Source organism: Zootermopsis nevadensis, unplaced genomic scaffold (genome assembly GCF_977971745.1).
Source record: "Zootermopsis nevadensis isolate Lab colony 2312 unplaced genomic scaffold, Znev_1.0 Znev_ptg000006l, whole genome shotgun sequence".
Classification (NCBI taxonomy): domain Eukaryota; kingdom Metazoa; phylum Arthropoda; class Insecta; order Blattodea; family Termopsidae; genus Zootermopsis; species Zootermopsis nevadensis.
In genome coordinates, this window is record NW_028259138.1 from 6,496,769 (window position 1) to 6,519,784 (window position 23,016).

The 23,016-nt window shown below is 35.7% G+C and overlaps 1 protein-coding gene across 1 annotated transcript in view; it reads left to right on the forward strand.

Moving 5' to 3' along the window:
* Dhc98D (Dynein heavy chain at 89D) overlaps positions 1 to 18,663 on the forward strand; it is a 286,807-nt gene extending 268,144 nt beyond the window's left edge. Inside the window, exons 64-81 of the mRNA XM_087343616.1 lie at positions 894 to 1,074; positions 2,077 to 2,231; positions 2,595 to 2,813; positions 3,607 to 3,880; positions 4,542 to 4,705; positions 5,487 to 5,582; positions 6,253 to 6,431; positions 7,481 to 7,640; positions 7,898 to 8,099; positions 8,836 to 8,978; positions 9,735 to 9,896; positions 10,718 to 10,889; positions 13,053 to 13,184; positions 13,978 to 14,189; positions 14,536 to 14,703; positions 15,935 to 16,114; positions 16,571 to 16,717; positions 17,250 to 18,663. Of these exons, the coding sequence (XP_087199742.1) occupies positions 894 to 1,074; positions 2,077 to 2,231; positions 2,595 to 2,813; positions 3,607 to 3,880; positions 4,542 to 4,705; positions 5,487 to 5,582; positions 6,253 to 6,431; positions 7,481 to 7,640; positions 7,898 to 8,099; positions 8,836 to 8,978; positions 9,735 to 9,896; positions 10,718 to 10,889; positions 13,053 to 13,184; positions 13,978 to 14,189; positions 14,536 to 14,703; positions 15,935 to 16,114; positions 16,571 to 16,717; positions 17,250 to 17,396 (3,093 nt within the window). The 3' untranslated portion in view covers positions 17,397 to 18,663. The remainder of the gene's footprint in view (positions 1 to 893; positions 1,075 to 2,076; positions 2,232 to 2,594; positions 2,814 to 3,606; positions 3,881 to 4,541; positions 4,706 to 5,486; positions 5,583 to 6,252; positions 6,432 to 7,480; positions 7,641 to 7,897; positions 8,100 to 8,835; positions 8,979 to 9,734; positions 9,897 to 10,717; positions 10,890 to 13,052; positions 13,185 to 13,977; positions 14,190 to 14,535; positions 14,704 to 15,934; positions 16,115 to 16,570; positions 16,718 to 17,249) is intronic.
* The last annotated feature ends 4,353 nt before the right edge of the window (positions 18,664 to 23,016 follow it).

Consider the following 23,016-nt stretch of genomic DNA (forward strand, 5'->3'; position numbering starts at 1 on the left):
TACAGATTGTTGTTCTTACTATTGAAATTCTGTTCTTTGTAAAGACTATCTGGCTTTTGGAAATTACATCAGAGATTCACACTATTGTGATGTGTTTTAAATTATTAAAACAATATTTAATACTGACTTTTTAGGTATGTTTATTATATGTCTCACACCAAACTGCACATATGATTTATTGATTATTGTCATCAAACTGAAAGCAAAATATTGAATTTATGCAGTCACCATTTTGTTGTTTCAATAGGAGTTTAAGGCAACTGGATTTTGTTGGCCTAGGACAGGGACCAGTGGAGGGCTTTGGTTAGTTCGGTGATGAACCTTTGGGTTCCATAAACCATCTAGTAGTTAGTTATTTAGTTAGTTAGTGTCACTCTGAAATCACAAGTTCCTCTGTTTGCAATGTTGCTGCTATCATTTCAGAGACATTAAAATGAACAAGTTTGGAATAGCTTCAAATAGCATATTTAATCAAAACCTGTTCTGCAGTACTTGAGTTAAAGCATGGAACAGATGAATGAACACAGTCAATCCTTTATGTTTTCATTTCATTCATATCATGCAAATAATGTACATAAAAAAGTACTCATAAGGAGAGTGGTCATTAAAAATTCTACAATCTGAATGAAAATTAATAAGGTGCTGCAGTTAATGTAAGATCCTGCAATATAAAATTTTATCAAAATTTGTTTATCCATTCTCAAGGTGTTTCATGTTCATGGACAGTTGAAGGAATTTTAATAGGTACTCAGAGTGCATTGATGCAAATGTGCCTATAACAATAAGAGGGTAGCTGGGCACATGGTTGTTGATTTTCATTGAAAAGGGTGTTGCCAAAAATGTTAACATAATCCAGTGAAACAGTGTATAATCTAACAATTCCTGTTTTGCAGGCCCTGCACTGGATCAAAAAAAGGGAAGAGAACCATAATTTGAATATTGTCACTTTTAATGATTCCGATTTCATCAAACATCTGGAGTTGGCCATCAAGTATGGGTTCCCAATTCTCTTTCAGGATGTTGACGATTACATAGATCCAGTCATTGATAATGTCTTGGAGAAGAATATTAATGGTTAGTGCTTTTCAGTTAGGCTGTATAAAATTGTTTAGATCTTTTCATTAATCATCACTATCTAATAGAAGATCAAACATTAAACTGTGTTACACAAGATGTATTCAATTAATATTATGAGTGGTTATTACATAGTGTTGCTTCTTTATGTTTTTCTTTTATTAACACTGCACAAAGTGAAATAAATTATTTTGGTTAGAAAAGTTGTAGATCTTGACTGGATCTGGACTATATTTAGGCCTGTCATTCAAAGTCATAGGATTATCTGATTTTAGAAACACAGAGATGAATCAATTTAATGTAGGGTGGTACTGTGCTGATTAGAGTCAAAATAAAATCTTCCAGCAGCTTTTAGTGTATAGAAGCAGTTCCACAATCTAATCAATTCATTCAGCATATAATATAAGAAACAAGATTTTTGTGGATTTGCTTATTTCTGTAGCAAATCTTGAGGTAGTACCCAAATTTCTTGTTGCACAGCATGTCAAATGTTTGCAACAGAATTTTATTCTGTATAAAGCACACCATATTAACACAACTCCACCAAATTCTGCCATCCCCAGATTAATATTAAAATTCCAATTGAATGTAATAAGACCTTGTTCAAATTCTTTCCTTTCATAATCTAAAACAGTTCACTTACTCTACCTTCTGCATTTCGCAAAGCTTTGCCTTTTAAAAATGGCTTTCTTCTGGGTTGTTGCACCATGTAGTCTGGTAGAAGTTTACCGGTGTTTCAGAGATCCTTGCTGCCTCCATCATCAGAGCATCAGACTACATGGTGCAACAACCCAGAAGACAGCCATCTTCAGACTTACTGCCATGAAAACCTCAAATCCTACTTCACATTTTACATAATGAAACTGTTACACGCTAGCTATAGTCACCATCTTCAGCACTGACCTTAGTCAACAATTCAGAAGACCAACATCAACATTTCCACCACCACGAGAACCTGAAATCTCACTCAGTTTAGTATTTTGATTCTTCTTTGTTTTTCAGTTCAAAGTGGGAGGTCATTCATTATCCTCGGAGACATGGAAGTAGATTACAATCCCAGTTTTCGAATATACTTGACTACTAAGTTGTCCAACCCAGTTTTCAGCCCAGCTGTGTACACTAAAACTACTGTAATAAATTATTCAATCACTACTATGGTAAGTAAACTACTGCAAGGAATACCTATATTGACAGTAATCAGGTAAAATCACAAGGTCAGAGACTTCTGCATTAGTAATTTTTTCTTTACAACTTTTACACTTCCACTAACATTGTTAATGTTGATACGTTATCTTTTGTGAAACATGGGTACTTGGGAAATATAAAAAAAGTGAACTTCTAGAGATGTTGCCCATGCAGCAGTGAGGTGTGGACTGAGGTGTACAATGATGAAAATTGGTAATGATCATTACATGTGCACAGTGGATTGTGTGCGAACACACACTCATGTTCAGATTGTCAATTTTTTTAAGTTATTAAAAATGTTTAGGTTAAAATGTGGTGTACATTTCTTTATTCAGGGTTTGGAAGATCAACTGTTAAGAATGGTAGTGCATAATGAAAGATCTGATCTTGAAGAACAAAGGGACAAACTGATTGCAGAAACATCCAAAAACAAGAATCTCCTAAAATATTTAGAAGGTTCCTTGTTGCATGAATTATCGACATGTACAAGGAATATGCTCAACAACAGTGAATTGGTTGAAACTCTAGAAGAAACCAAGAGAAAGGCTGCAAAGGTAAATTGATGTTTCTAAAACTGGGCTTTCTGAGTTAAATTAAATGTATCATAGTCATAATTAATATAAGTGTTTAAATAAACTAATGTATGGGAACACAGGTCTGTAAATGCCTATCTGTTTGAAATATAGTTTGCAATATCTAAATGTTGCTATCCTGTCCTCAGAATTTCATTTTTGTTGTTTATGGTATGCAGTTTCAAGGATTAAATGTTATGATAAAGCACTAGCTGTATTGGTTCTGAAATACATTTGTGCAAGTGTAAGTTGGCCAGGAACTCACAGAGCACTTGCTATGTAATTTTAACTGAAAGCATGGAGGAAATCAGACAAAATCATGATGTTTGTTCTTATCACATTTCAGACAAGTGATAAGAGCTGTAATTTGGAAGGGGCCTAAAGGGAAGGGAATTTTTGGGTGTCTTGATTTGAGGTCATTAATCATAAGTCAGGATATTGTATTCAAATTGTTAACAATAATATACCTTAATAGACCTGTAAGCATACTTGATGTATTTGTAAAATAGCTTGTGTGAAGTTCATGTGAATAATTAGTAAGCTTGGTTATCTAACATTAACTACAAAACTTTCTTATGATAGTCTCAAACCCCTGCTCCTGCCTTATATGATATGAATTTTTACCAAGTGTACCAACAGGTGCAGTACAGAATATATTGGCATTAAAAGGTAGACTTAGTGCCTTAATATTAATCCTTTCACTTTCTCCTTATAGTCATATGTGGTTAAAGAATTTTTAGTATAACATACAGAGTATATATTATTCTGTTATCAGGTGAAATCGAATCTGGAAGTAGCTTCTGTGACTGCAAAAGACATTGATAAATTACGAGATGGATACAAGCCTGTAGCTAAACATGGAGCCATTTTATTTTTCATCCTGTCAGATATGGCTGGAGTGAGTTCCATGTATCAGTATTCCCTTTCTGCGTATGTGGGAGTGTTTGCTTACTCCCTGCTGGAAGCTCTGCCGGACACGGAACTTAGTAAGCAATGCAGGAACATCATCAATATTCTTACAAAGAATGTCTATGATTATGGATGCATGGGTGAGTGAAAGAAAATGTGAAACATTGCCCCCAAAGCTGATTATGTTTATGGATGATCAATGATTGTAATAGCCTGTTTTATAAAAAGTACTAATAGCAGTGATTTAATTTCATTTAGCAATGAAATTCTGTCACTTTCTGACAGTTTGTTTGAAACACAGAACACCATTTTTGTCCTCCATATTCTTTTATGCATTAGGCACTACATTCAAATTCTCTTCATACAGAGTTCTTTATATATAATTTTTCCAAAATATTTTATAAGTTGTTACCTAAAAGGAGCAGAATCTTTCTTGAGAAACTAGCACTTGCTTATATGGTCACCGTTTATGGCATGCAAAGTCTTAAAGCCTTCCATTGGTCTCCATCCTGAACCAGTTAAATCCCACCCACATCAATATAACCTATTTCTTTAAAGTACATTTTAATATTATTCTACCATCTAGTTCTAGGTCTCCCACAGTCCCTTCAATTTTAGTTATACCAATAAAGTTCCATATGCATACTATCCCACCCATTGAGTACTCCTTGATTTTATTATTGTAATAAATTTAGGTGTAGATTACAAGTTATGAAGCTGTCTATTATGTAAGTTTATCCTTGCCCCTGTTGTCATGACTTACTTATGTAGCTATATGGATTGTTGTGATATTTTTAACAGGTATATTTGAGAAACACAAACTGTTGTACTCATTCCAAATGGCAATGAAACTGGAACAGAGCCATGGACGTGTGTCGCAGAAGGAGTTGAACTTCTTCATCAAAGGGAGCATCAATGTAATCAAATCTGAAAGAGTTCCACCAGCCAAATGGATAAATGCACATGTAAGATAAGAAAACTTGTGTTAACAGAACACAATGATTTGAAGCCAATACCCCAAAGCCTAATATTTTAAACAATCCAGAAACAGTTCCATCAATATCCCACCCACGCACCAAATTTCCATAAGATCTATCTTAATATTATCTTACCATCTCCTTTCTGAAAGGTTTCCCAATCAGACTTCTGTATTAATTGTTTGTCTTCTACATGCCCAGCTAAGCCTAATATCCTATGGTATATTTTACTATCACAAGAATACCAAATGACCTGTTAAATCATGATGATATATTATGTAAATTTACTAAATTTCTATTAAATCAGAATATTTTTGTAGCTAGTTTATTTTATTATAGGCCTTATAATTTATGTTCTTTCCTCAAGCATTTACCACATTTCAGACCCATACAGTTCAATTACAGAACTGTTTTCAGTTTGTTGTAAAACCCGGAATAAAATACTTGTTCACTCACTGCCCATTTGGTTTAGAATGATAGTGTCATAAATGAATATTCATAGTGCTTTGATGTGACAGGTTCAGTGATTAAATTCCTACAGGTTATAAAACATTGTGTTGAACAGTTTAGGGAGAAAACTGTGTGAAGCTACTTTTAACAGGCTTGGCAATTTCAGTTATCAACTTCAATGCTGGGTGAACATACTTAGATCTCAGTGAGACTATTCTTGGGCCATAAGCTGTTCAAAACTGTGTTCTGCTACCACCGATTTTTTTAAATTTTGTAACATTGGTTTAAGGAAGGTTATAATTTTTTTGCCATCTTTCAGGTTTGGGAGGATATCTTAAAGTTGTCAACTGACTTCACTGAAACATTTGGCAGTCTTCCAGAACACATGGAGCTTCACAGTGATAGCTGGAAAGAGGTGAGAAAATTCATAATTTTAACAAATTATAAAATCGTACAATTTCAAATGAGGGACTGGATATGGATTCACCACCATATGAAGAACAACATTAATTTCTGACATTTAATTAATCAAAATCTATGCTGTTAATGTCCAGTGAAAATTAACATTAATGGATACAATTTTCACCTTGTTGTGGTGGTGGAACTTGAGTACCTCAGTGATCCCAAGAGCTATGCTGGCGGTAGCATAGCTTCTGGTAGGGCCTCCCTAGCCAGATTGGTCGAGGGGGAGAGGTCAGACTAAGACAGGTACCCTGGTCCTCCAGGTTGGGGGTAACAACCTTGCACTGTAAAAAGGAAGATGTTTCGAAACCTCAATCAAAGCCTCGGACAGAATGGAAGAGGAGAATTGAGGAGGCCATGGACCGAATACGGACCGGAGAGCCATACAAGAAGAAGGATACAATTTTAATTTGCAGTAATTTTAAGGATATTAACAGTACTTAATGCCAGTATCCACTTTATTGGAAATGCCTGCTTCCTTCCACATTTCTTTTAATCCATTATTTACAATCATTCCACCATTTGATGCTTTAACACAGTTGACAAGTCTTTGTTATAAAACAATTAATCAGTTGGCAGGCAAGATTTTGGGTATGATGACATGTATATATTAATTCTGGCAGTGGTTTGACTTGGACAACCCTGAGACGGTGGACTTCCCCAATGGGTACTCTCAGAAAACAAGTAACTTCCAGAAGCTGATGCTTCTGAGGTGTTTCCGGGTGGACAGACTATACCAGGCTGTAACAAACTACATTACAGAAATAATGGGGGAAGAGTATATAAAACCCCCATTCATCAGGTGAGTAAAAAGTTGGATCTGATGTAGATGGTATGAAGCAAATGTAGTTTTAATACATGTGTAGGTTATGTACCCCTACATTACACAAAACTCAGATTGAACATTATTTTCCTCAAAAATGGCATTTTGTAAATAAAAGTCCTGATACAGCATACCTTAGTGTATCTCTGTTAGAAAAACTTTAAGTGTATTTGCACAACTATCCCTATTAATAATGTCACATAAATTGGAGTTTCATATAATTCTTATTTCCGTTGGGTATGTCAGCAAACAGACACGCCTAAAAATAATATTTATGGAAGGTTTTATTTGTAAAATGATGCCCATGTTCCAAATTTATATTATTTATTAGAGCACCTATTAAACTATCTCCTTTATCTTTCTGAGTGTCGGCCCATTTATCTGTTCAACCTTGCTCATGTAAGATCTCAAGAACATTTAGTTTAATGTTATTGACAAAATGTGACTGACATAAGTGCTAATGTTTTTCTTTTACTTCAAACAAATCATGGAGAAAAATAACATAATAGGCAGGAAAGAAAAAATGAAGGATAAGAGGACAGTAAATGAAACTGCATCAGTAGGAACTTACAAAATTATATTTATGAATGCCCCATCATAAAAGAATTTTGAATTCAAAATTACTTAGCAAGATGAACTACTGAAGTTCTAAATATTGTGTATAAATTTCACTGTGGGGTGTGTGTTTGTATCTAAGACTATGTGTAAAGGATCACTTGTAAAACAACAGGAGATAAAATTGAGCTTACCTGTCATGAAATATGAGTACTGTCAACCCTTGAACGACTTTAGTGATGGTGATAGTAATAATAATTTTGGCAGACTGACATAGGATCGCTTTTATGGTTGCCATCTGTATTTTTATTTTATATTAAGCTGTCTCAAGTTGTCTGTGTCCTATTAACTCTAAAAGATAAAGCTAAAGTTGTCTATATTATAATAAGCTTTGAGGATTCCTGACTAGTGACATGTTGAGTTAATGTACAGGAATATGTACTTCATGCCATTGTATTTATCTTTTTTACCAGTTTGGATGCCATTTTCAAACAAAGTACACCTAGAATTCCAGTAGTATTCATTCTGAGTGCAGGGTCTGATCCAGCTACTGACCTAATGAAAATGGCTGACCGTTGTGGATTTGGAGGGAGAAAATTCTGCCATCTTTCCCTTGGACAAGGCCAAGGACCTGTGAGTTTAGTACTTCTGTGTTTGAGATGAGATAAGGGTTATTTTTTATAGTTAAAAATGACCAAACAGCACTAACCAACATTTTGGACTACAGAAGAAAACGGATATGTCAAATTGACAGACCGTCAACAAACTGTCCAAATCTGTTATGAAGTACAGAGGTTGTACCTTAAGATAAATAAACCTAGTTAAGGTACAATTCATATTTAAATTCTGTCCCTAGTAATGTATGTAAGTGATGTTTTAATTGATTTCAGATTGCCCTGAAAATGTTAGAAATATCTATTGCCAAGGGACAGTGGTTAATGCTTCAGAATTGTCACCTCCTACATGATTTCTTGAGGATACTAGAAAAGAAACTGGAACAGGTAGCGAATCCTCACCCAGACTTTCGACTGTGGCTCACAACAGATCCAACACCCACGTTTCCTGCTGGTATCTTACAGAGATCGTTGAAAGGTTAGCACCTGGCAAAGAAAAATTTCAATTTGTTGTAGTGAGACAGTTAACTTGAACACAGGACCAGTGACCTGTATTTTTATTGGACTAAACAATTTCAAGATTATTTATGTAGATTTACTGTATTACGTTGTATAGTATAATATTTCACACCAATTAATAATAAACTGAACACGGCACATGGTATGACAGTCAGCAATAGTCTATGTTATACATATTTTTATTTTGTCAACAGTTATCTTTATTTTGTGGTTTCCATTATTCCAAAGTCAAATGTAATCTTTTTGTAGAAATGTTGATGTGATATTTACATATTTGTGGCAAGTAGAGTGCTTCTGGTAAGTTTGTTTTGTTTATATAAATAGTACATTCCTATGCTGTAAATCACAAAGGTGACAGGACTATGATATTGAGCTTGTTCAGTCAAGGTGTGTAGATGATTTATAACAGTGCCAACACACTGGAATTGTTACATCACGCTTCGATTATTGAACTTATAATTGTCATGATCTTCATTTCCCTTCTTATAGCAATGCAGCTTTTAACCATATGGGGCTTCAAAGTTTCTTTCATGAAGACCCTGTGTAGGCTGTAAACTATTTCTTATCTAGTCACGTTAGCTAAATGCCCATAATTTTGTTATGCCGTGTATTCCGCGATAGAAGGAGAACAAGAAAATGAAGTTGAATGAAGTAGATGTGGTAAACTAGAACACTGTTTATTATATTCCAAACAGTGGTGATAGAAACACCAAGTGGCCTAAAACTGAACTTGAAAAGAACCTACATGAAGCTCAGAAACCAGACCTTGGAGAGTTGTGGCCATCCTGCATTCCGGTCTCTGGTGTATGTCCTGGCATTCTTCCATGCTGTGGTCCAGGTAGTAGACTTAATTACATTTCATGAATAAATATTCAAATAATTTGATTAACATGTCTTTTGTAATATTTGACAATGGATTACAACACTCTAGACTTGCATTTGGGATGTACTCAATCCAAATGTGGGCAGGATTTAGGTTATCTTTACTGAAGATGGATTTCAGGTTTTCACTGTGGCTGTGCTCTGTAGTCTCATAGAAATTGATGGATGTTTCAGAAGTGGTTATTCCCACTGTCAAGGCCCTTTGCACTTGAAACAATACCATTAAATTACATGAAACCTCATAGGTCAGTCACAAATCAAGAAGCTTATCATGTAATTTTATGCTTTTAAATTGGAAGTACAGTTCAAAACTACTGCATTCTGGAAGAAACCTATTAAGTCTTAAGTATAGGAAGAGTGTCACAAATTTTTCAAAACGTGTATTTAGGAGTAATGTAAATAATTCTGATGAAATATTATCTGTCTCTTTCCACTCTGTTTTTTTCTTGTCAGTGATGTTGATAATTTGCTGGCTGCCATTTGTAATTTTGAATTATAGAAGATGGTGTACATATGACAAAAACAATATAAGATAGATTTCTGTATTATATAATTTTAGAATTACAAATTGAAGTTCATATTTAAATAATTCTTGGTAGCTACTGAATACACATTCATCTGCAGTTATGTAAGCAACAAACTGTATCTGATTTCTAGTTTCCTTTTCCTCGTATAAGTGAATTGCATCTCGTGGTTTTATTGCTCTTAATAGGAACGCCGAAAATACGATAAGATTGGATGGAACCTTTTTTATGACTTCAGTGAATCAGACTTCAGCATCTGTGTGCAGATATTGGAAACATACTTAGCAAAATCACTTGAAGCAAAAGATACAGAGATACCTTGGAGGAGTCTGAAGTACCTCATTTGTGAGGTAAGTTAACAATGGTTGACATTTAGAGATGAGTTGTTGCCTTTTATGGTAACATTCTGTACCAGTTCCAAGAAAATATCTATTATTTTTACCCATTATTTTAGAAGAGGTTTCTTCAAATCTTGTACAAGTAGGATTTGAGGTTTGAAGATGACTGTGTTCTGGGTTGTTGCACCATGTAGTCTGGTAGAAGAGTACCGACGTTACATGCAGTGAAACAGCAGCTACTCACCTAGGTGTGTGTCCTATGAAGTTGCGCACCCATCTGGGGCATGTCACCCCAAAGCAGCAGTTTAAATCTGCAGCTCCTTTGTTGTCCTTTTACCTTTGCCACGTAGGTTTATAGTTTTCACGGTAATATCCACCCGTTCTATCTACACTATCTTTTCCATCTCGTATATGTAGTGTTTACTAATTAATTTAACTATACAAGCCAGAGGAAACTTTATGATTGGGCAGAAAGCTTGAAAAGAAGGCAGATGAGGGTCGATGCATATTCTATATAACTGTCAACTGTAATATATTAAGGAAAACTGAGTGACGAACATTCATGGAATTTCAGCTGAGCCCAGCATCAGTAGTGGAAAAGAGTGATGTAAGAATGGTTTAAGGCCCAACCAAGAACATTTATTGTAGTTGAATTGGGAATGTTCTATAGTTAATTTCATTTGATATAACTGTCTCTTTATTAATGGTACATTTAAAGCAACAGAGAAACAAAGAAAGAAAGTTTAAAGAATTTCTGTGGTTGGTTACTTTCTTGAGAATCATTGTGGTATAGAAAACATATTCCTGTATAAAGTTCCATATTCTGTTTTTAGGTGATATATGGTGGACGAGTTATAGATGAGTTTGATCGGCGTATTGTGAGGACTTACATGGATGAGTACATGGGGGATTTCCTGTTCCACACTTTTCAGCCATTTCACTTCTACTGCGATGACTTTGTAGATTATATAATTCCAGAGGAAGATGATTTAAGTGGCTACATTAGTAAGTACACAAAAAATATCCAGGGTAAAGTGAGTTTTGATGTTCTTACAACAGTGAAGCTGTCAGTGTTGGTGTTCTGGGTCAGAATGCTGTGTGGGCTTGTAGACAGATAACAAGATTTCTGAGATTTATTATCTCCATTTTCAGGGCCGAGGTGCCTGAAGATGGTGACGGTATATTTGTCTGGAATGTTGGTATCTGCATATAAATCCATGCAGCTTTAGAGTCATTAAGAAAAACATCAACAAAAGACAGTTATCTGATGCTTTGAGAGTTATAAAGTTGTGCTTCATTGATAAGTAGGGCTACATATCTTGCAAAGTGTGTTATTTGTCATTTTGCATGTCTTGTTGTATATAATATTAATTTACTGCAAACATAGATTTGTTAATATGGATACAAGATAAATATAGTAACAAATATTAATCACAAGAAAGGTTTTTCCTCATAAACCTGACTGAGCTTTAACTACATTTTGTGTCATTTTGTTAATGTTTGACTTGAGCATCATGCAAAATTATGTTTCATATTTTACCAGCATGTGCCAAAAACGAATGTCATGATCAAGTGGTAATGTTAATAGAATCTTAATAAAAGGCAGTTTTTTATAAGGTGGAGAAGGCAGTAGGTTCCTCCAAAATATCACATTTTAAATATGATAATAATATTAAATTATGTAGTGTCTGCCTGTTGAAATCATTACAGATTCAATAGGTGCTTAAAACTTGAAAGGTTGTAAAATGTTATTGTCAGTAGATATATTGAACTATTAACATCAATTTTCCCAGAAATTAAACATTAAATTTGATTACCTACATCATCAGGGATAATCCAAACAGAACTATACCAACTTAAAGTATGCTATTAATACTGATAATTTCGTCCTAGTTTAAATCAATCAGTTTAGTATAGTGGTAATTCTCTGTACTTGTATTTTGTGCATACCTGCCTCATATCTTTGTCTAGTTGCTGATTATCCTTACTGAGGTTTCTCTATAATTTATCTTCATCTATCTTTATTTTCCCAATGTCAGATATGTATGACCTCTGCAGTCAAAAAGTGTTATTATGTAAACAAAGATTAGTCAGGGATATTGTTTTTGTTTGAATTGCATATCCAAAGATATTGTATAAGTTTAGAAGTGAGCTAGGAAGAAGTAAACATCTTAATATTGACTGCGTAAGGACAATGCATTATTGTCTCTCATTTCAAAGGAAGTCTTTAAGACCTAGAATGTTATTTTTATATAAATATTTATACATTAGTCTTTATTACATGTAGCATGTCATATGAAAATAAAGAAGTAAAAGCTGTTCTACTATACGCCATGTAGGTGCTTGGGGGGGAGAAGCGGTATAGCTCCTACTCATTTTGGATCTCGGCACTAGATGGGGGTGAGTGGTCAGCATCACACCCCGACTGCGCTTTACCCCTGGGAAAGATCCTCAGTACCTACTGGATAGGAGGGTGGGTGTGCCATGGAACCGGTCTGGAGATGCAGAGGCTAGAGGAAAATTCCTCTGCCCCCATCGGGGTGATCGAACCCCAGTCGTCCAGTCTGTAACCAGACACTATACTGACTGAGCTATGCCGGCTCACAGTATGAAAATAAAAGATTGTTAAATAGCTGATTACACGTATCAGACTCATTGAGAAGTTGGCAGTCATTCAGGTTGTCAAGAAATTCCTGAGTTTTATGTAAATCTAAGATCCATTACCTTGTGCACAAGCACATGCCACTGGATCACATCCTTAGCCACTGAATCCAGTTCACACCTTTACAAACATTTGAAAATCCACATTAATATTACCCATTTGTCTACACTTCTTCCAAGTGGTGTCTTTATTTCTGATTTATCAACTAAATTTTTGTGTCCCTCATTCTCCCATGTCATATCCATCTCATCTGCTTTGATTTGGAAAATACAATTTGGTGACAAGTTCAGGTTCCTCATCGTGAATTTTTTTACATCTTTCTGTTATTGCTATTTTTATTGTTGGGAAGGGGAAGGACTATATCTCTGTAGAATTGTGGCAACAATTCAGCCCAATATCCAGCCTCTAGATGACACATGACATCCTCCTGTCACATCCTGTGTTTTAAATCTAAATAATCTCACATTATCAGAATTATTGGTTGAAACCACAACTTTTTCCTGCAGATGCCATCGAAGAACTTCCTCTGGTTAACAGTCCTGGAGTCCTTGGTTTGCATCCAAATGCCCAGATTGGCTACTACACCCAGGCTGCTAAAGAGATGATAGGCCACCTCATGGAGCTACAGCCACAAACTGGTGAGCAGTCGATTATGAAAGCAGTTCTCATCTATTAGTGCGATAATTTTCAAGTGTCAACTTGTTAAAATATTCTAGTACTTCAGTATCTCATGACACAATATATTATATACTCTAATATTGTACCTATGCATCATGTGTGTGCACATCATTTCACAGTTTGTTTTACACAAGCTTACATTTCATTTACATTTTTTTGCTGTGGGGAGACATATTCTGGTGTCTGTTATTTTGCTATGTTATTAGTTGACTCTGAAGTAAGAGGGCAGTGCTTGCCATTATTTTGACTGTGATTATGAGATGGTATAGCATCATATCAGGACATTGTTCCATCTGAGTTCTAAAACCTTCCAGTGGCTACTGGAAGCATTACAATTCAAACAGCTTGAAAAATGTGATGAGAAAATACATGTACCATTGTATAAAGTGAAGCAGCCGCGGCGACTGAAGTTGATGAAAGACTTTTGGGTTACGAGCCGCATCAGGCGGTTGAATGGTGAATAAACCATATCTTCTGCCAATGTTTCAAGAGCCATCTCCGCTCTCATCCTCAGGGCTGCAGCCTAACAAATCTGGTCTTTTGTAGTGCACTCGCTGATGGGAGTCCTGAGGATGAGAGTAGAGATGGCTCTCGAAATGTTGGTAGAAGTTATGGTTTATTCACCATTCAGTCACCTGACACAGCTTGTAACCTGAGAGTCGTTCTTCAAAAGATATAAAGTTGTCTTTCATTAATATCATTGTAGTAATGGTGGCAATTTTCTGTTTCTACATACATAATGCCTTTTTGTAGGTGGAACTGGTGGAGGAATGAGCAGAGACAAGTTTATTGATAATGTAGCCAAAGACATAATGAGGAGAATTCCACCATCTTATGATGTTGCACGAGTATGCAAGACTTATGAGATGAGCCTCACTCCAACAACAATAGTACTTCTTCAAGAACTGGAACGCTTCAATCTACTCTTAGAAAACATGTGTAAGACACTCGATCTCTTAAGGAAGGCAAGTCATCTTCAATTGCTATAATGAAAATTATTTAGTCAGTTTGTGGGGCAGACTTGAGTAAAACAGAAAACTTGGAAAAATTGGGATTTAGAAGCCTGGTACCTCAAAGGTTAAGGGTTTATAAAATTTGAAATTGAATCTAAAAATTTTCACATTTGACCTAAGCTATAATACTGACTACAGAAGTGACATTATAAACATGCTCAAGATATCTTCACATCCTCATTGAATGCTTTACTTCTCTGACAGTTCTATGTTTAACTATATAGCATATGTGTTCAATATCCCTTATTTAGGCTAACTTATTTCACAAAACAGAGAGTGAGTGAGACTATTCTTGCAGACTCTGGCTGGTGAGATCAGTACAGATGCTGTTCTGGACAATGTGGCTTATTCCCTGTTTAATGGGAAGCTGCCCAATATCTGGGAAAAGTTAGCTCCAGATACTTGCAAGGGATTAGGAGCTTGGATGGACCATTTTGAGAAGAGGATCAACCAATATACTTTATGGGTAAAATAAAGCAACTGTTCTTTAATAACATGCTGGTTTTTATTTAAGGCACCGCCACCATTTCAAAAAATTGTATCCTAACTTGAAACTTCTATTGTGTGAGGAACAAAAACAGTTATATGATATTTGAGGTTTACAAAATGGATAGCTAGTGGATTGTGGTTTCTTGAAAATAGAGGCAGTATATATGTATATGTTCCTTGGTTCTCTTACTACCATTACTTTTCATCTGTTTTATTTGTATGCCTGGTTCTTTATGATAAAATACCACACCTTGCACAGTACAAAAATTAGGTTTGTATGAATTGCATTTGCAATACATTTTGATTAAAATTATGAGGACAGAAGTGTGTGGATAGCAGAGATTTAGGAAACATTTTGCAGCGCTTGTAAATAGTAATCACCTAATAGTTTAGTTCTGCTGACTTTAACATTACTTTACATATAGAAATTAATATGTCAGTCTTCTGGATTATATGTGCAGTCTGGTATATATTGACTGATGTTTCACAGGAGCTTATTGGCTATATTGTGAGGGTGATTATCATGATATATTACCCTGATGATGGAGGCAGTAAGCTCCTCTGAAAGATTGATCAGTATCTACCAGACTACACAGTGCTATATCCAAGAAGATAGCCATCTTCATACTCGTTACAATGAGAAACTCATCTCTCACTCAGATATTCATAATTGATACAAGTTACAGACCACCTCAACATAAGCATGTGCAAAGCTGTGTCTGTTTTATCTTATCTGTCATTTTACCAGGATAGGTGATTCTCTGATAGAAGGGAAGAATTTTGGCACTGGTATCTCCTTATTGGTAAATCCTTGATTGGCCTGAGGATGGTATAATTTTACCAAAATATGTTGCTGTAATAAAAGATCTTAGATTTTAAGACATCAAGTGTGTCGAAGGTTTTTAATTGCTGCATAATGTCAAGTAACATGCTGGAATACTTACATACAAGACTACCTTATTAATTAAGGAATTTTCTGGAGAGAGTCTGTCTCTAACAGTTTTTACATATTGAACTAACACATTTATTTGTGATTAATTAATTAATTAATTTCTCCTTGGCTTTAGTATGATTCACATCTTGTTTCCTGGAAACAAACTTAATTCCTTCTGATTTTGTAGAGGGGATGACAAACAGTATTATGTACTCTGTATATAAGAATTTATGCTTGGATGCGCACATGCAGTTATCAATAAACTGTATTGCAGGCAGCAAGTGGGGAACCAATGGTGATGTGGCTGTCAGGGCTTCATGTACCCAGGTCTTTCTTGATGGCGCTATTACAAGTTGCATGTCGCAAGAATGGGTGGCCTCTTGATCAATCCACTTTGTCCACAACTGTGACAACATATACGGATATTGACGATGTTGAGAAACGGCCAAATCAGGTAAGAATTTATATTCTACAGCTATTAGTAATATTTTTTTCCCCAGTCTCATTAGTGATAGAGACAGGTTGTTGACAAAGTCTGTGTGCAACTCCATTTGTCCAATATACAATTACGACGCCTATTTTTATATAAGACCTAGCTAAGCAAGCAATCAAGCAGGCATATAGTGATCTGGTGCTGTGGGGTGGTGTTATATTAACTACATTTCTGTGCATGTATTAGCCTATGGCTCACTGTGAGTCAGTATTTAATATGAATTTCCTTTTCGAATATATTCCACACCATAGTGTAGGCATACTTATCAGATGTAATGGCTATGCTATAAAAACTTTATGGACTTGACCAACAAATTTTTGACAGAATGAGGGCAAAGCTGTGTTAGGAAATACACAAATATAATTTAACCCAAATTTTAATAGGCTTACTTTCTACGCGTTGTGGTTCTTATTTTAGGGTTGTTTTGTACATGGTTTGTACTTGGAAGGTGCTCATTGGGATAAACAGAAACAATCGCTAGCAAGATCTCATCCCAAAGTGCTCATTGAAGAATTGCCTGTCCTGCTGATTACACCGATAGAAGCCCGCAGACTGAAGCAGCGAGTAAGTAGAACTGTTATGCTATTTATAATGACTGGACTTGAGCAGTTTTCTTAAAAAATGTGCATATGTTGTTAATCAGTTTTGTTCTTTTATACGGTAGTCTCCCAGTTATGTTCTATAAAATCCTATTGTGTGACTAATAAATGCATGTAAAGGTCAATGAGCTATGCAAAATCATAAAAGACTAACTCATTTTATGGAACAAAATACATCCTGAGAATTTGATAGTACTTCAGCTGGTCAAGAAATCTTCAACCTTTTATGGCACCTGAAGATTATTACTGGATTCACAAAAGACCCTGCACTCTGTTCTGACCATTTGAATCTAGTGATTACCCTCACATCCCATTTCTTTAAAATCAGTTTTAATTTTGCCATTACACTGATGTCTATGTCTCCTAAATGGTTTCTCTCTTCAGCAATTTGTACATGAATTTTGTACTCTTTCTCAGCTCCACCATGCTCTTTCACTAGAACACATCTGAAATTCTCTCCCCTCTCTAACACATTTGGAACCTACTTTTTTCCACAGAATATTTTCCACGCACCTGTGTACACAACGTTACAGCGCAGAAATGTCATGGGGGAGGGTCTCGTGTTTGAAGCTGACCTGGCAACTCAGGAACATGAAAGTTACTGGATTCTGTCTGGAGTCTGTCTCATACTCAATACAGATTGAGATGTGTGATTCATACTGTGTGTTCCCACTCAAAGTGCTGCTTGGTGTTATTGTGAAGTTCCCTTCCCACTTAATTTTCACTTAAATATTGCCTTCTAGCCCATATATGCTATGTACCACATTCTTAGGTTTCCCAGCCTGTCACAGTCAGCATGAAACAACCCCACCTCAGTTTTCATGGGAGGTAAGTAGTTAAAAAATTAATACCAACATTAAAGGTTGATATATCTATTAATCCTGTTTATTTAGAATTCGTAAGGAAGAAACAAAGGTTTATAAATATAATCAAACAATTTTAATTAGTCCTGGTACTTACGTAGTATTGAATGTAATGACGTTGAAATTTGATAGTATCAGAACATTTGGGTTGATCTGTATTTATAGGTAGTAGAGACCTCCTAAAAATGCAGCACACTGTGCTATACCATTTACTTTATATTATGATTTGAAAAAGTCTGAAATAAGTCTGTTTTTCTTCCTGCAAGTTTTCAGTTGGCTACATGGAACTGACTTAAGAACTGTAAAAATGGTAACATTAAGAAAATACAAGGGATACAGAAGAATAATTCTGAGATCCACATCACATCTGAAGAAGTTACAGGTTTGATAAATATTGTCCTATTGACTTTATTATGGTTCCAGTTTCATATAGACCTTGGTGCGAATATGAAGGGTAACTGTTTAATGAGCAGTATGTAAAATATTAAACTATTATGTTATCCTCCCACTGGTAAATTCAAAGAAACATTTACTGTCCATGTAAATCTTTTATTCAAGAACTGTTCAGCGGTAGGATATTACATCAGTGTTTAAAATAGTTTCACAGCCGAAGAGGCCACAATCAACCATGATAACTGTCGGTATATTTATTGTCTTTGAAGTAAATGAAGAACTGTTGAATCAGCTGAAGATTGATGTGGATCAGACTCCTTGAGAAGCTGAATATTTCATTCAACTAGTTCATTTACTGGCATTTTATGAAACCCAAAGATTCATTATCATGTTCGCAAGAGCTTGCCACTGGTCCTTATCCTTCCTGAGCCAGATGAATCCAGTCCTTGATCAAATCTGATTAATTGAAGATCCATTTTAATATTATCCTCTTTAAGCATATGTCATCAAAATTCTCTCTTCCCTTATGAATTTTAACCAAACTTTGGGTGTTTCCTAACATATGTGCTACATGGCTTGCCTATCTCATCCACCTTGATTTTATTACTTTAATAATATTTTAATAATAATAATAATAGAAACACACTTCTCATAATATTTGTTTGCCTTTGTATTTCTACGAAAAATCGCTCCTTACTTTAAAATACAAGATAATGTAAATAAGACATGGACATATGAGGGAGAGGAGATACAGCTCTACACATGCTCAGCCTTGGCACTAGATGAAGGCAAACTTCACATTCCAGCCACTGTATTCCCAAGAAAATAACCTCAGAATCTGTTAGACAGGAGACCAAGTGGGCCTACGAGCTGATTTGAATGTTGTGGCAGAGAGAAGGATCCTGCCTACCAGGATCTGAACCCTGGTCATCCAACCCAAAGCCTAGTCAAAATGATTCCTCCCCCAAATTTCAGAGGCCTTCAGCCAAAGCAATCCAAAAAAATTTGTGCTCAGCTTCCAGGCATCACCCAACCAAAGGTCTTTTCACAAAGAATAAAGTTCCTAATGAGATTTATTCTCCCACCAATAGCTATCCCCTAGTCTGAACACATCAAGGCCTTCAGCTACAACAATCCCGTTAATGTAAACGTAGCCAAAGTTACAGTTTTTTGGTAACGGCTTTTAGATGCAGAATGGTTTCAGCAAGGAATGATATTTTGCGCTTGCGCAGGACTCCGCCGTTAGTTAGATTTTGGTTGGTGGTTGTTTGGCTGCGAGTGGACACGACGCTCATTGAAACCGCGCAGTGATTGTGATACTGCAGGAGTGAGCAGTTATCGACCTGCACCATGAGACCGAAAGAACCATGTTGTGACGTAGAAGAAAACCTTTATGTCCACATAGCTAGGATTTGAGAAGCGATATATATTAATTCAGGAATCCATAAAAATAAATCCGTCGGACCAGATGGCATCCCCGGGGAAATTTTAAAGTTAGGTGGGGAAGCAATGATTCCATACCTTGCGCGTCTGCTGGAGGTAACGATGAACAACAATTCTATCCCAGGGGACTGGAAGAAAGCTATAGTGGTCCCTATTTATAAAGGGGGAGATCGATCGGTAGTTGGGAACTATAGACCGGTCAGTTTAACCTCGGTGGTTTGCAAGCAAATGGAGCACGTTATAGCAGGGTATCTAAGGCAAGTCTGGGAAAGGAGTGAGTGGTTATATGAGGGTCAACATGGGTTTAGACCAGGGTACTCATGCGAAAGTCAAGTAGTCACGGTTTGTCAAGATGTTGCTGATTCATTGGACGAGGGAATCAGGACTGATGCGGTTATAATAGATTTCTCAAAGGCATTCGATTTAGTCCCACACGATAGGCTGATTACAAAAATTGCTGCAACCGGTGTGGACTTGAGGGTAGTGTTATGGGTAAAGGAATTTCTCTTAGGACGTTCGCAAAGAGTAAGAGTGGAAGGACAGCTATCTCATGAAGTCAGGGTAACGTCAGGGGTGCCGCAAGGGAGCGTATTAGGTCCCTTGCTATTCCTAGCTTATGTTAATGATATTTGGAAAAACATTGATTCAAATATACGGCTTTTCGCTGATGATTGTATAGTATACAGGAAAATAATGGATAGTAGTGACATTGATAAGTTACAGACAGATATGAATAGATTATGGGAATGGGCGGTAGAAAATGAAATGAAGATAAATCCAGGTAAAAGTAAAGCAGTCAGCTTCAATAGAGCTAGGGTGAAGGATAAGCTGAGTTACTTTTTTGGGGATCAATTAATTCCAGAGGCAAATAGCTTTAAGTACTTAGGAATACTTATTCGCAGTGATCTGAGCTGGGCAGATCATGTGAATTATACACTAATTAAAGCATGGAAGGCTCTCCATTTCGTAATGCGTATACTAAAAAAGGGAAATAACAATACGAAACGTTTAGCTTATACGTCGCTAGTGAGACCGATACTTGAATATGGAGCTGTGTGTTGGGACCCTTACAGGGAAGGACAGGTAAGAGCACTAAATCGGGTGCAGAAGAGAGCGGCTAAATTTGCTAATTTCACGAACGAATCTGGTTGGGAAACATTGGCACAGCGTAGATTGATAGCCCGAATGTGCGCCCTTTTCAAAGCATACACGGGGGGCCGGGCTTGGAAAATGATAGAGGATAGATTATTAAAGCCATGCTACCTGGGCAGGGACGATCATACTCGGAAAATTAGGACTAGGAAACAAAGAACGGATGTAGGCAAATATTCCTTTGTAAATAGGACCATAAGAAGCTGGAACCAATTACCTCCAGGCGTGCTAGAGTCTTTCCCCTGTAAATTAGGCACCTTTAGAAAGAGGGTCAGAAAAGTAGTTACAAGCTAAGGGTTATTAAGTTGGGAATAAATGGTGATAAGTGAAGTGAAGTGTCTTAGTCTCCAAGTGATGAAGGGCTGTAGTTCTTTGGGATAAAATTTTCATGTACTGAGAGCGGACTTTATATTCCACTCTTAAGTATTGTGATTAATTAGTGGATGTGTGTTTTTTTATTGTGTCAGATGTTTTATTTTGAGTGTGGTATGTTGTATTGTTGTGTCTCATTGTATTGTTGTGTGAGTGCATCAGTTCATGACGTTTGTAATACATTACAGTTATTGTCTTATGTCTAGGTGGTATTAAGTTCTTTTTTTTAAGTTAAGTACTTGAGGTTGGATGGTTTTGTAATTTATGAGTTGGTTGATTTTGAGTGGGATGTGTTGTTTTTGTTGTGTCCTTTTTTATTGTTTTGTTCTGTCTCTGTGTTGATGTATCTCATTGTATGTTGTGTCTTATGGTTTTTGTTGTGTCCTTTGTTTATTGTTTTGTTGTGTCTCATTGTGTTGATGTATCCCATTGTTTGTGTGTCATATTGTTTTTGTTGTGTCCTTTTGTTTATTGTTTTGTTCTGTCTCTGTGTTGATGTATCTCATTGTTTATTGTGTCTTATTGTTTTTGTTGTGTCCTTTGTTTATTGTTTTGTTGTGTCTCATTGTGTTGATGTATCCCATTGTTTGGGTGTCATATTGTTTTTGTTGTGTCCTTTTGTTTATTGTTTTGTTCTGTCTCTGTGTTGATGTATCTCATTGTTTATTGTGTCTTATTGTTTTTGTTGTGTCCTTTTGTTTATTGTTTTGTTCTGTCTCATTGTGTTGATGTATCTCATTGTTCTGTTCTGTCTCATTGTTTTGTATGTTATTGTAGGACACTGCCACCGGGTATAAACCCATTTGCAGTCAATAATAAATAATAATAATAATAATAAAAGTGTGAAATCACCATTACGTACAATATTTTTTGGTTTTTACAGTAAAGTGAAAATCAAGAAATAAAAAAATAACTTCTATGCGGCTTACTTTTTTATTTTATTGTAATAATACTGCATTTGTGTTATTTGATGACATTTATAAACAACTTTTTACCAAATTTGAGTCGAAATGAATTTGATTTTATGTATGTTTTAATCGTATATTACTTTTCTTCGGCACTAGGGTTTCGTTCACAACCATTTACCGTGACTATGTCCCGTTAAAATTTATTCAATTCAGATTGCGGTATACATACAATAGAAGTGGATTATTATTTCAATGTAAGAAGACTGCATAAGAAAATATTACGTAGAACGGGGAAGTATTTGATTAAATTTATTGTTCAATCTACAGGTTCATATTCTTTATTTTAGTAACCGAAGTTAATATCAGTTAGGATTGTTCAGACCGTGCATTCTTTAGGCAAAAATTTGTCACGAACATGTTTTACAGCTCCGTTTTAGTTATGGATTCCCATCTACATTTTTACGGTAACAGCCATTTCAAAGACCGTAATTTTAGTCAAGTTACAATAAATCTTTTGTTTTGTTTTAACATTAGGAAAAGTGGCCGAAACATAAATCGGAAAATTTTGCATAAAATAATGCAATTTGTGGTTATTCTTCTCAGTTATGGCTTTTTATTTATTTATTTTTTGGCTAAGGAGGGCTTGAGTAGCGGAGAAAGATGAATTAATAACCATCTTTGTCTCAACACAAATATTGTAACGAAAAATATAACATCTATATGCCACTTTTTAACATACAAAAACTTTATACAGAAGCATTTGGAATCAGCGTGCTTATCATTATAATTCCGTCTAGAAGAGACTTAAAACACGTTAGGCAGACGAGAGAAGAGGACAGGTATACGAGCATTTGTGTACTATACATAAATACATAGATAATTGTCAAGGACTTTCATATCCATAGTATGAGAATTAACTTTTAGTGACACTTATTTATTCCCTCCTTCGTTCAAGTCCTGTTACGATACGATTTTTAAATGTACGTGAAAATTTTGAAAATAAATATCCCTTACTCAAAACATGTATTTTCAAATTGAACTTGTTTCGAACCTGAGCACCTCAGAGGGAATTTCAAAACAGTTGTGTTATATAGTAGCCTAATCGTAATGCTGATAACTGGTCTGGGCCACAG